Source organism: Thalassophryne amazonica, chromosome 16, assembly GCF_902500255.1.
Source record: "Thalassophryne amazonica chromosome 16, fThaAma1.1, whole genome shotgun sequence".
Classification (NCBI taxonomy): domain Eukaryota; kingdom Metazoa; phylum Chordata; class Actinopteri; order Batrachoidiformes; family Batrachoididae; genus Thalassophryne; species Thalassophryne amazonica.
Genome location: NC_047118.1, coordinates 44,468,620 through 44,481,837, shown reverse-complemented (window position 1 = coordinate 44,481,837; position 13,218 = coordinate 44,468,620). Strand labels below are relative to the sequence as shown.

General features: G+C 40.7%; 1 protein-coding gene across 3 annotated transcripts in view; it reads left to right on the top strand.

Moving 5' to 3' along the window:
- The first annotated feature begins 401 nt into the window (after nucleotides 1–401).
- The window catches only part of xpnpep3 (X-prolyl aminopeptidase 3, mitochondrial), a 61,682-nt gene continuing 48,865 nt past the window's right edge, over nucleotides 402–13,218 (top strand). For 2 of the 3 annotated variants that reach the window (XR_004565590.1, XM_034190162.1), the window contains exon 1: nucleotides 402–683. Coding sequence is in view for 2 of the 3 variants with exons in the window: in XM_034190162.1 (XP_034046053.1) it covers nucleotides 614–683 (70 nt within the window). In the remaining variant the exon portion in view is untranslated. Of the gene's footprint in view, nucleotides 685–13,218 lie in introns of all 3 variants that reach the window. The other variant, XM_034190163.1, reaches the window with a different exon arrangement.

Sequence of the window (13,218 nt, the reverse complement as noted above, 5' to 3'; positions counted from 1 at the left end):
ATAAGCACCAACGGAAGAGCCTATATAGGAGTTACTCAAACAATCATACTGTTGCAGTTCATTCTGAATGCAGTCACCGGCGTACATTTGACTAACATTTTGTTTATAGCCTTTCAGGCTTTCAATTTTAAAAATTGTTGAAGATTTGATGTAGCAGCTGACACATTTTATTTTAGAAATTAGCTTGTTTATTTTCTTAATTTCAACAATTCACATCTTATTTTGAGGGTATTTAGTGATCAATTTTGCTGTGTGTTTGATACAATCTCTGGGCAGAATAAAAACTGAAAAAGTTTGCACAAATGAGACGGGATTATTTGTGCCGCCTGGCAACCCAAATCCGGGGCGAAAGAATCCCTTCTGAGAATTTCTTTAAGATAGTGAACATGAGAGCAGCGAGCTAAAAAAAAAAAAAAAAAAAACACATTATCACGTTTTGACAACATTTTAATATTAATAATCAGTGAAAACAGACTTCCACGTAGTTCGTGCTTTGATTTCTTGATGTGTCCAGTTTTTGTTTATCAGATTTTCGTTAAATGTACCTCGCAAAACTCCGCTAACAGAGCTAATGCTATGTTGAGGTTTGAGTGATCGTCGAGTTGCCGCAACAATGTTGCCTTCCAGCGGTTCTTTCATAAAGTCGACTGTTAAACTTCTGCCACGATGCAGCTGTAACCCAGGTGAGCTTAATGTATTGTATTGTTTTGTTTCTTATGAAGCTCCGCGAAATAATTCACATAAACAGTTTAAACTGTAAATGGCCAACAATAAAGGGCACCCATTTTGCAAAAATATTCCAGCTTTTACAACTGCAAAACAGGATTAATGATTTTACACCAAATTTGTTAAGACAATACAATAAAGTAAGGAAGTGAAACAGCAAAATCACATAATACATAAAAGCTGTCAACCAACACTGATATAAGGTTGTGATATGACTGCAAACATGGTGTCTCTCTTTCTAAACTCAAATAGAAAAAAACAAAGAGCAACTTCAATTATTTCAGCTTCTGCATGTAAACATGTACACACCTTTCTCTGGTGAAGATAAATTGGTGAAATTAAATGTAAGAAATACCTTTATACAAAGAGGTTCTTTTATTCATTCATTTATTCATTCATTGTGAAAAGAACATTTTCCTGTGAGGAAATGGCATTCACTGTCGCAGACATTTACTGTACAATGTTTGCAGACTCGTTAATTTAATTGATTTAATTTAACCCTCTGGGGTCCAAGGGCGTTTTTTGGACAGTTCACTCATCTGACATAAATGTTTTATTATTGCTGTTAACAGCTCTCCCTGCATCCCACAACCAAGTTTTATGTCTCTTTTTTTCAGGACAACCTGTGCTTTCAGAATATATATGTTGTATTTTATAAGTGTAATAAAGGTTTACAATCAAAAATAGGCAAGGAAAAAATAAAGCGAAAAATAATTTTCCACACACATTTATTCAAAACACACAGCAATGTTATGTTTCGGACGCGGTCGGAGCACCGACCCAGCGTTTGAAAGGACCCAGCATAAAATAAGCAGAGCACGGTTCAAAAGATAACAGAATTTAATAAACATAACAGTGTAGTGATAAACAACCAAAAATGTCCGCGGTCTGGTGAGGTGAAAACACGGCGCGCTCTCAACAGCGCAAACGGTCCGGAGCCACAGCAGTTCGGACCCAGGGACCCCGCCGACACCCCCCAGGTGGCCGCGACAAACCGAGTCTGTGAAGAAAGAAAACATGAGGTGAGTCCAACTCCACACAGAGAGACACAACTCAAAGGTGCACGCAATCAGCAAACACTTCCTGGCTTAAATCTATACATCAGCTTCTTACCCTGCAGGCACGGAACAACTCAGTTCAAATCTCCACTGCAGCAGAAGCTGATTAGACAGTTAGCATAACGTGACAGCTCAATAACACAAGGTGTGAGGGACACCAAATCCACTGTCATTACTTCATAAAAGTCACCAAAAACCAAATTACCTCAGGAAGTGTGCTGAAGAGCGTGAGACCTCACCCAATCCTCCTTCACTGACTGTGGCGTCAAACCTGGAGCGGTCTCTGCATCCGTGATGGTGAGATTGTTCTCCTGACGTCGATCTCACACGTCTGCTCACAAGGTCGAGTCTCTGGCAATCACACACTGTGCATTCAAGGTTTAAATGCAGCAATCTCTGATCAAGACAAAATACACCACAGCTGTGAGTCCTGATGACCTGCACGTGATAACAAGCCTCAGGTGTTCAGGGTGAGGTCCTAATGCTCAGCCACTCAGTCCTGAATGCATATCACCTGGTGGGAGAAACAGAAAACAAAAACCAAGCCAGCCAAACACCCCAGCCCACAACACAGCAAACTACAATAAACAGCTGTTTTGACACTTTATAAAGGTAATTTGAGGTCTTGTGTGAAAGACTGTACAACAAAAAGGTCCAAACAGTAAACACAAATGCACATTTTGAACAATATATACAAAATGATCTATGTGTTTTGTTATTTTTGATATGGTAAACAGTGCTTTATGACGAGAAAGCAACAGAGTTATCCAGTAACATTCACATGCAAACTAGTGGAGAAATCCTGATAGTTACACACTCTTTGTTTGAGCATGTGAGATTGTAATCATAGGCTCTCTGTCTGCTCCATCTGCTTTCACTTTTGCTGTGCGTAATGGCGCAGGGCGCATTGGAATAGTATGTACTCATTGGAGCACCCAGGGGGCTATTCAAACGGGCCATCTAGTAACATATCACTCCTGAAAACAATCTTTGGCTTTTCACGTGAGGTAAATCTGCCCTACGATTGGATTTTGGAAAACCATGTGATGGTGAACCAATTTGGATTGGACACTCACATTGCGCACGTCATCACACAGCTTCTATGAGGAGTACAAAGATGGCCGATGACTGGGTTGAAAGTCTGCGGAGTTAACTTTTCAGCAAAAAAAAAAAAAAAAGTTTCTATCTCACATCATTAAAAAATTATTTATAATTTAGTAAAGCTTGGTCTTAGCCATTGAATACGACAGCGTCGGCCCCAGAGGGTTAATTGCCTTATAATGCGCCAAATCACAGCAAAAGCCGTCTCAAGGCGCCTTACACTAAATGATACAGCATAAAATTTAAATAAATAATTAAAAATTAATAAAAAAATTCTAATACATAATTAAAAGCAGAAGTAAAAGAATAAAACAGATAAAAATAAAAACTGTTCATAAGAAAGAGAATAACAATGGGTTTTCAGTCTTGACTTAAAAATGTCCACGGACTCTGACTGCCTCACAGTCGCAGGAAGACTGTTCCACAGGCTGGGTGCACGATGAGCAAAGGCTGTTTGACCTGCTGACTTCTTCACCCTGGGAACACAGAGAAGTCCCGCATCCTGCGACAGCAAAGCCTGGGCTGGCACGTAAAGTTCCACCAGATCAGCCAGATAACGACTTTATGAACAACTTTATAAGTCAAAAACAAAACCTTAAAATCTGCTCCCACAGAGACAGGGAGCCAGTGCAAGGATGCCAAAATGGGTGTGATATATTCAGACCTTCTGCTATGTGTCAACAATCTGGCGACAGCGTCCTGAACCAACTGAAGACCCCTAATGCTGGATTGCGGTAACCCTGAGAATAGAACATTAGACAGTTGTGAGCATCTACAGTTGTGTTCAAAATAATAGTCTGTTTTAAAAAATGTGAGTAAAGCTCAAAATCCTTAAAATAGCTTTTATTTCCATACATGCAAATGTATTGGGAACATTGCACATTCCATTACAAATCATAACATGATGAAAAATGTATCACATTTCATAAAGGAAGTGAAGAAAAAGAAATATATATATATATATATATATATATATATATATATATATATATATATATATATATATATATATATTTAATTTGCTTATAATGCGCCAAATCACAGCAAAAGCCGTCTCAAGGCGCCTTACATAAAACAAGTCAACATAAAATTGAATAAATAATTAAAAATTAATTAAAAAAATTCAAATACATAAATAAAAACAGAAGTAAAATAATAAAACAAATAAAAATATAATATAATATAATATAATATATATATATATATATATATATATATATATATATATATATATAAAATTACTTTTGATATTCTTACCCTGTGTGCTCCTGGAACTTCACTTTCCATAAGGAAGTCTTCCTATGGGATTAATAAAGTTCTGTCTAAACTAATCTATTCTATTAGGCTGTTCAAAAAAGACTATTCAGAATGGCAAAGACTCAGCCAGTGATCAGTTCCAGGATGATCAAAGAAGGTCTGATGTTACCTACTGTAAGGATTAGAAGACGGCTATATGTGAAGCTAAGCTGTGGGCATGAGGCCCCCACAAAGTCCCATTGTTGGGAAAAAAGTCGACATGCTGAACAGGTTACAGTTTGCCAAACACCGCAATGACTGGCCTAAAGAGAAATGGTGCAACATTTTGTGGACTGATGAAAGCAGTATTGTTCTTTTGGGGTGTAGGGGGGGCCGCAGACAGTTTGTTTTGATTTGGAATAGAATGTACAGTGTTCCCAATGCATTTGGGTGTATGGAAATAAAAACTGTTTTTAGGATTTTGAGCTTTACTCACTTTTTTAAACACACTGCTATTATTTTGAACATTACTGTACTTTTGTTTCTCAAGATGATGAATACTAGTTCTTAATTTCATTCATAAGACTGTATTGAACATTTCGAACATCATTTACGTACTGCTTAAAGTAAATGTTATATTTTAGATCATTCTAAAGTATTAAAAGCCTCGGTCCCACCGAATAATAAGCCATGAATAATGAGCCAAGCGTGGGTGTGTACTGATTATTTGAAGAATGACCCACATTTTCATCTATCACATATCCAGTACTAAGGCACCTCTATGTGCCTCTCTGTACCCTGCATGTACCACGTAGCAGCCTCTAGTGAGCCACAACTGACCGGTCATTAGAGCCTTGAATGGCTCATATCAGCTACGTATAAGCCACGCAGTGCCTTGTAGCGCAACATCGGTGCACGAAGGCACATTTGGTCCTACCCTCCGTCCCTCCCACACTCCTCCCACACTTGTTTCCTCATTGAGCAGGAAAGAGAAGAAAAAAGCATCCAGATGAAACGGCCTTCTGTGATTTCAGAAGTGATTAGAGAAGTTTTCAGCATCCAAGGTTTGGCAGAAAATGATTACAATCCGCTGCCCTGACACTTGCATGACTTTGATGCATGCACTGTGTTGTGCAGGAGAGTAAACTCGTCTTTAACGGGTGTAGACTAAACGTTAGAGGGGCGCCTTTGCATGCAGCTGCGCAAAGAGAATTTTGAAATGTTCAAAAAAACTTTCACGCATAAATGTAGTGCAACGTGGTGCGATCTGCTCGCCAACACTACGTGCAGCTCGTCAAGTCGAGTAAAGAAGAAATGAACAGAGGGAGTGACTGCGTCAGCGCACCGTATCAGAGAGCAGCTCAAATGAAAGATTATAACAAGATGTTAAATGTATCACAAACATACTTTTACAGCTGCACACAAGAAGGAAAGAACATGCAACTGTTTTACCAAGCCATGACAATGTAAACATCACAAATAATGACCTTTTTAAACAGCTCCAAAGGCTTTCTCCAGTGAACGGCTCCGGGTGGAGCGGTCCTCTGTGATTCAGGAAGCGATTAGAGCCATTTTCAGCAGCCAACTTCCAGAGAAAATGATTAATCCGCTACAAAATAATTATTTTATATACACAGCATCCAGCACAGAGCGCGTGGCAGCTCTGGAACAAAGCACAGCATCCAGCTGGGAACACAGCGGGTGGGATCTGTTATGTGTCGACGCGGGTTGAGGAGCGGACCTGCGTCAGACAGAACCCAGCGCTAAAAATAACCAGAAAGCGGTTCCAACAACAGAAACAATTTATTTTTCACCTGTGCATAATAATGTGTACAAAACTGAAACAATGTCCTTCTGGTGGAGTGACTGTTGGCACGCTCTTAAGTGCCCAAAAGGATAGAAGCCCGGCGTTCCTGGACCCACTACCACCAGACAAACACCCCCCAGGTAGACATGACAAACTGACTCTCTGTGAAGCAAAGAAGAGGTGAGGTAAGTCAGCAGTTACAACAATATCTTTCAAAAGACACACGCTATCAGCAACACATTCAGGTCTGTATCTTTTTTAACTTTATGCAAATGAGCAGCTTCTCACAACAGGTGGAGGATCACTTATCTGCGCGCCACAGCAGTGAGAAGCAAGCTGCACAATTCTCATCACAATTCAAGTATACTGTGTAACAAAACACCAAGTTACTATCAACAATTAATCAAACAATTACCTTTAACGTGTGCTGACAGCATGTGTCCTCACCCTTCCTTGCTTCACGGGCTCGATGTGTCAAACCCAGGCGCGGTCCTCAGCGTCTCACAAACGAACATCACAAGGTCGAGTTCCCGGCAGTTCTGCTTGAATCACACATGCCTTAAATGCAGAACGCCATCCAATTATCTGCTTCAGCTGAAAGTCTTCAAGGTTGCATGTGAGCACCAGTCACAGGTGCTACACATGATGTTGATGAGGGTGAGGACTCTTCAGCCAGCACCTTCTCCACAGACAAATCAGTTTCCATGCCACCTGAAGAGCAAAGAAAAGAAAAGAACACCAAAATATCCAGCCACACCCCCTAACACACAACAGGATCATCACGATGACGTGCGTACAAGTGTGCGGATCAAAGTCATCCAAGTGTCAGGGCACCATGAGGAGTTGAACATGTTTTTTTCCAGTTTTGAAAGGAACCCTCTCACACCCCTCACCCATCCCAATGACAATGGACTACCTGCCCTCCCAGACACCTCCATCCCGCTCCACTCTGCAACACCATCCGCACTAACAATCTGTGAAGAGGAAGCATGCCAGCACTTTTGCAGACAAAAGAGCAAAAAGGCTCCAAGACCTGATGGTGTCTCCCCGTCATGTCTGAGAGCATGTGCTGATGAGCTGATGCCTATCTTCAACAGATCTGTGGAATTGTGCAAGGTTTCCTCCTGCTTCAAACGCTCCATTATTATCCCAGTCCCAAAGAGACCCTTCATAACAGGACTAAATGACTACAGGCCCATTGCCCTGACATCTGCAGTCATGACGTTTTTGAACGGCTGGAGTTGTGCCACCTGAATGACATCACAGGACCCCTGCTGGACTCCCTGCAGTTTGCCTACCTGGCAAACAGGTCAGTTGAGGATGCAGTCAGCATGGTTCTGCATTACATCCTGCAGCACCTGGGCTCTGCAAAGACGTACGTGAGGATCCTGTTTGTGGACTTCAGCTCAGCGTTCAACACCATCACCCCTGACATTCTTCACCAAAAACTCTCCAACCTCTCTGTGCCAGCTCTCACCTGTCAGTGGATCTCCAGCTGCCTGACAGACAGGACACAGCAGGTGAGGCTGGGGAGCATTACATCCAGCACACAGACAGTCAGCACTGGAGCCACCTCAAGGTTGTGTGTGCTCCCTACTGCGCTTCTCCCTCTATACAAATGACTGTACCTCAGGGAACCCCTCTGTTAAACTCCTGAAGTTTGTGGATGACAATACCATCATTGGTCTCATCCAGGATTGTGATGAGGCCGCATACAGACAGGAGGTGGAACAGTTGGTCCTGTGGTGTAGTCAGAACAACCTGGAGCTGAGCCCACTCAAGAGTGTGGAGATGATAGTGGACTTCAGGAGGAACCCACCATCACTCCCCACCCCCCACCACCATCCACAACAACACTGTGCCTTCTCTGGACACTGTCCTGTTCCTCGGATACACCGTCTACCAGGATCTGAAGTGGACCTCCCACATAGATTCCATCAGGAAAAAGGCACAGCAGAGGATGTACAGTGGGGCCAAAAAGTATTTAGTCAGCCCTTGATTGTGCAAGTTCTTCTGCTTAGAAAGATGAGAGAGGTCTGTAATTTTAAGCATAGGTACACTTCAACTATGAGAGACAAAATGAGAAAAAAAATTCAGGAAATCACATAGTAGGATTTTTAGAGAATTTATTTGTAAATTATGGTGGAAAATAAGTATTTGGTAAATAACAAAAGTTCAACTCAATACTTTGTAACATAATCTTTGTTGGCAATGACAGAGGTCAAACGTTTCCTGTAAGTTTTCACCAGGTTTGCACACACTGTAGCTGGTATTTTGGCCCATTCCTCCATGCAGATCTCCTCTAGAGCAGTGATATTTTGGGGCTGTCGCTGTGCAACATGGACTTTCAACTACCTCAACAAATTTTCTGTGGGGTTGAGGTCTGGAGACTGGCTAGGCCATTCCAGGACCTTGAAATGCTTTTAACGGAGCAACTCCGTTGTTGCCCAAGCGGTGTGTTTGGGATCATCGTCATGCTGGAAGACCCAACCACGTTGCATCTTCAATGCTCTCACTGATGGAAGGAGGTTTTGGCTTAAAATCTCATGATACATGGCCCCGTTCATTCTTCCCTTAACACAGATCAGTCGTCCTGTCCCCTTTGCAGAAAAACAGCCCCAAAGCATGATGTTTCCACCCCCATGCTTCACAGTAGATATGGTGTTCTTGGGATCCAACTCAGCATTCATATTTCTCCAAACATGAGTAGTTGAGTTTTTACTGAAAAGTTCTATTTTGGTTTCATCGGACCACATGATATTCTCCCAATCCTCTTTTGGATCATCCACATGATCTTTGTCAAACTTCAGACAGGCCTGGACATGTACTGGCTTAAGCAGAGGGACACGCCCGGCACTGCAGGATTTGAGTCCCTCTCTGCGTAGTGTGTAGCCTTTGTTACTTTGGTACCAGCTCTCTGCAGGTCATTCATCAGGTCCCTCCGTATAGTTCTGGGAGTTTTGCTCACCGTTTTCATGATCATTTTGACCCCACGGGATGAGCCCCAGATCGAGGGAGATTATCAATGGTCTTGTGTGCCTTCCATTTTCTTACAATTGCTCCCGCAGTTGATTTATTCACACCAACCTGCTTGACTATTGTAGATTCAGTCTTCCCAGCCTGATGCAGGTCTACAATTTTCTTCCTGGTGTCCTTCGACAGCTCTTTGGTCTTGGCCATGGTTGAGTTTGCAGTCTGACTGTTTGAGGCTATGGACAGGTGTCTTTTATACAGATAACGAGTTCCAACAGGTGCCATTAATACAGGTAACAGGTGGAGGACAGAAGAGCTTTTAAAGAAGAAGTTACAGGTCTGTGAGAGTCAGAAATCTTGATTGTTTGTGGGTGACCAAATACTTATTTTTCACCATAATTTACCAATAAACTCTTTAAAAATCCTACAATGTGATTTTTCTCATTTTGTCTTTCACAGTTGAAGTGTACCTATGTTGAAAATTACAGACCTCTCTCATCTTTCCAAGTAGGAGAACTTGCACAATCAGGGGCTGACTAAATGCTTTTTGGCCCCACTGTATTTCTTCAGACAGCTCAGGAAGTTCAACCTGCCCCAGGAAGGACTCATCATCTTCTACACAACCATTGTCCAGTCTGTCCTGTGCATCTCCATCTCTGTTTGATTTCCCTCTGCCTACAAACATGACAGGCACAAACTTCAACGAACTGTCAGGTCTGATGAAAAAAATCATCGGAGCCAGTCTGCCTTCCATCCAGGACTTATACTGGTCCAGGACCAGGAAGTGAGTTGGTAACATCTCTGCAGCCCCCTCACAACCTGGACAAACACATGGTTTAAACTCCTCTCCTCTGGTCAACGTTGCAGAGCTCTGTACGTCAAAACAACGAGACACAGGAACACTAATGAACAATTTAACCTGCCAAAAAACTCACAAACTCATATACCTCATGTTCAACTTCAGTCTGTTTGTCTGTTTCACACATTTTTTTCTTATTGCACATTTTATTTTACTTGCACATTTTTTACTGTAAATTATTCAGTATTTAGTGTATATTTATACGTTTGTACAGAGAGTGCAGATCAAATCGAAGTCACATTCCTTGTATTCTTGTGGATATTTGGCAAATAAAGGCTGTTTTTTTTTTAGAACTTAAATTTTTATTGAATTTTTTCATAACACAGCATATCACACAATCATACGTCAGTAATATATGTTACCTTAGTCATAGCACGTCGTTGAACATGCCATAAAATAAACATCACAATCAGTTTTTACAGGAAAGTATACCTGGCTTCAGCATCACAACATCCAGAGGGAAAATGAATGGGGATACCAATGCGCTGCCAACACAATATCCGAGAAATAGCAATTTAGGTGTACAAAATGTGGCTTTACATGAGTAAGGCTTCCGCACGACCCCACCGGGCAGCAAAAATAGGCTTTTGAAGTCTTAACATGTATGTTATCTTTTCCATTTGGTAAAGTTCCATTACCTTTTGGATCCAAATGTTATAGGTGGGTGGATCTAGTTGCATCCACTTAATTGTAATACACTTCAAAGCTGCTGTAAGGAGGATGTTTAAGAGATAAGATTTAGACCCTCCCTGCACCTCTTCCGGAACAATGCCAAATATCGCAACTGTAACATCCTTTGGTATGACCACTTCCAAAATCTGGTTTAGAGCCCTGTACAACTCATCCCAAAAGATTTTTAGTTTAGGACATGTTCAGAAGATGTGTGTATGGTTGGGTATTGCTGCTACACAGTTTCTCCAACACAAGCTTGGTACATTGGGGTCCATCTTAGCAACTAGATCAGGTGTCCTAATATATCTGCTAAGAATCTTCCATTTAAACTCATGCCATGTGTTGGAATTTGTAGTTTTGTGAGCCACTGCCCATGCTTCCTCCCACATTTCTTCCGAGATGGTTTTGGTCGTCTCTGCCTCCCATCTTCATTTTGTTTGAGTAGGCTTATGCTGATCCATTGACAAAAATACCCTATATAATTTTGTTATCAGTTTCTTGTCCCCTTCACCTTTTTGGAATTGAAATAGGAAGTTTTCTATTGGTGTGGGGTTTAACACTCTTTCCCATTCCTTGTGTGTGGTCAAAAAAGAGCGCAACTGTAGATACCTAAAAAAAAACAAACATTTTTTGGAGTTGAAAATGCCTACGTAGCTCTTCAAATGGCATAAGGTTATTTTTATCAATCAGATTATGGATAAACGCCAACCCTTGATCGGCCCATTTTACAAAACCTTTGTCTAGGATATTTGGAGTAAAGGATTTCATATGTCCAATACTTGTTAGGATTGAAAGAACTCTTGGTAACTTAAATGCAACTCGTACTTTATTCCAAATATTAAGGGTGTTTCTCGTCCACAATGACAAACCCTTCGTGGAAACATCTAAAAAAGGTAAAACCTTTAATGGTTCAGAGCACATTGTTTGTTCAATGTCCAACCATCACGTATGGTTATCACTTTGAATCCAAGATATCAACGGGTTTAATTGAGCTGCCCAGAAATAGTATTTTAACACAGGAAGATTGAGCCCCCCTTTTACTTTAGTTCGTTGGAGTGTTTTAAGTTTTATGCGAGGGCGCTTACCTTGCCAAATAAATTTTGAAATAATTTTATCCAATTCAACAAATGTGGACTTTGGTATTATTATTGGTAACATTTGGAACAAATACATCAATCTTGGGAGAACAATCGTACAGATAGTTTCTATGCAACCAAGAAAAGAGAGAGGCAATGCTGACCACCGCTCTAGATAATTTTTAATTATGTCTAGAATTTTACTATAATTGACGTGAAACAGATCATGTAAAGAGAGAGGAATATTAATGCCTAAATACTTGATACCCTCTTTGGGCCACCTAAAACCACTTTGTCGCTTTACGCTAAGGGCGATGCTACTATTGATATCCATTGCTTCTGTCTTATCAACGTTTATTTTATAACCTGAAAAATAACCGTATTCATAAATCATTCCCTTCAAGTGTGGAATTGATGTTTCAGGTTCTGTCAGATATAATAGAACATCGTCGGCATAGAGTGAGATTTTATGTTCCTCTGTGCCAATAAAAATTCCCTTAATGCCATCATCGTCCTGGATGAGTTGGGCCATTGGTTCAATGCTAATTGCGAATAAAAGAGGCGACAACGGGCACCCCTGTCTACACCCACGCTCTAAGTTGAAACGTGACGATCTGACACCATTGACTCTGATAGCTGCCTGTGGGGACAAGTAAATTGTGTGTATCCAATCTACAAATTTAGGCCCAAATTTAAACCTCTTTAATGTCTGAATTAAATATTTCCATGACACGCGATCGAATGCTTTTTGGGCATCTAAGGAAATTATAGCTGTTGTTACTTCATTCTCTTTCTGACGAGATATAATATTTAATACTCGCCGCAAATTATTTCCGTAGTGCCTCCCAGCAATAAACCGGTTTGATCTGGATGTATAATTTGCGTTATAATATCTTTTAATCGTCTAGCAAGAATAGCTGTGAGAATGCGTACATCTCCGTTGAGCATAGATAATGGCCTATATGAACTGCAATCGGTAGGGTCCTTGCTCTCTTTCTGTAATACTATCGTGGCTTCAGACCAAGATGGCGCCATTGTTTTTGTTTCAAGAGCATAGTGATATGCATCCAGTAAAGGGGGGGTAAGAATATCCCTGAAACATTCAAAAAATTCATTTATGAAGCCATCTGGGCCGGGACATTTATTATTCTTAAGGGATGAGATAACTTGTTTTATTTCCCCTTCTTGAATTGGCTCATCCAATTCTTTAGCTACTACCTTGGGTAATTCAGGGACATTTATATTATGTAAATAGTTCGCTATACTAGCCTCATCAGAGCAAGTATCATTATCACTGTATAGAACTTTATAGAACTCAGCAAATGTCTCGGCTATCTCTCTTGGTTTTATAATAGATTTATGACCTAATTTTAGCTTTTGAACTACCTTTGAAGACTGCTGTTTTCTAAGTCTGAAGGCTAAGAGTCTACTTGCTCTATTCCCATTTTCATAATACTGTTGCTTTGCAAAGCGCAGGTTTCCCTCAATTTTTTCTGATAGTAAGTCTTGAAGCTCCCTACGAGATATATTCAGATCATTCAAGATGTTGGGTGCTCTACTCTGTTTATGTTTGGATTCCAATTCTCTTATTTTATCCTCTAATTCTTGCTGTTTGGCCGCCTTTTGCCTTTTTTTTTTGTTGTTGCATAGGAAATAATGCAGCCTCGTAAATATGCCTTTGTACAATCCCACAGCATAATTGGAGATATC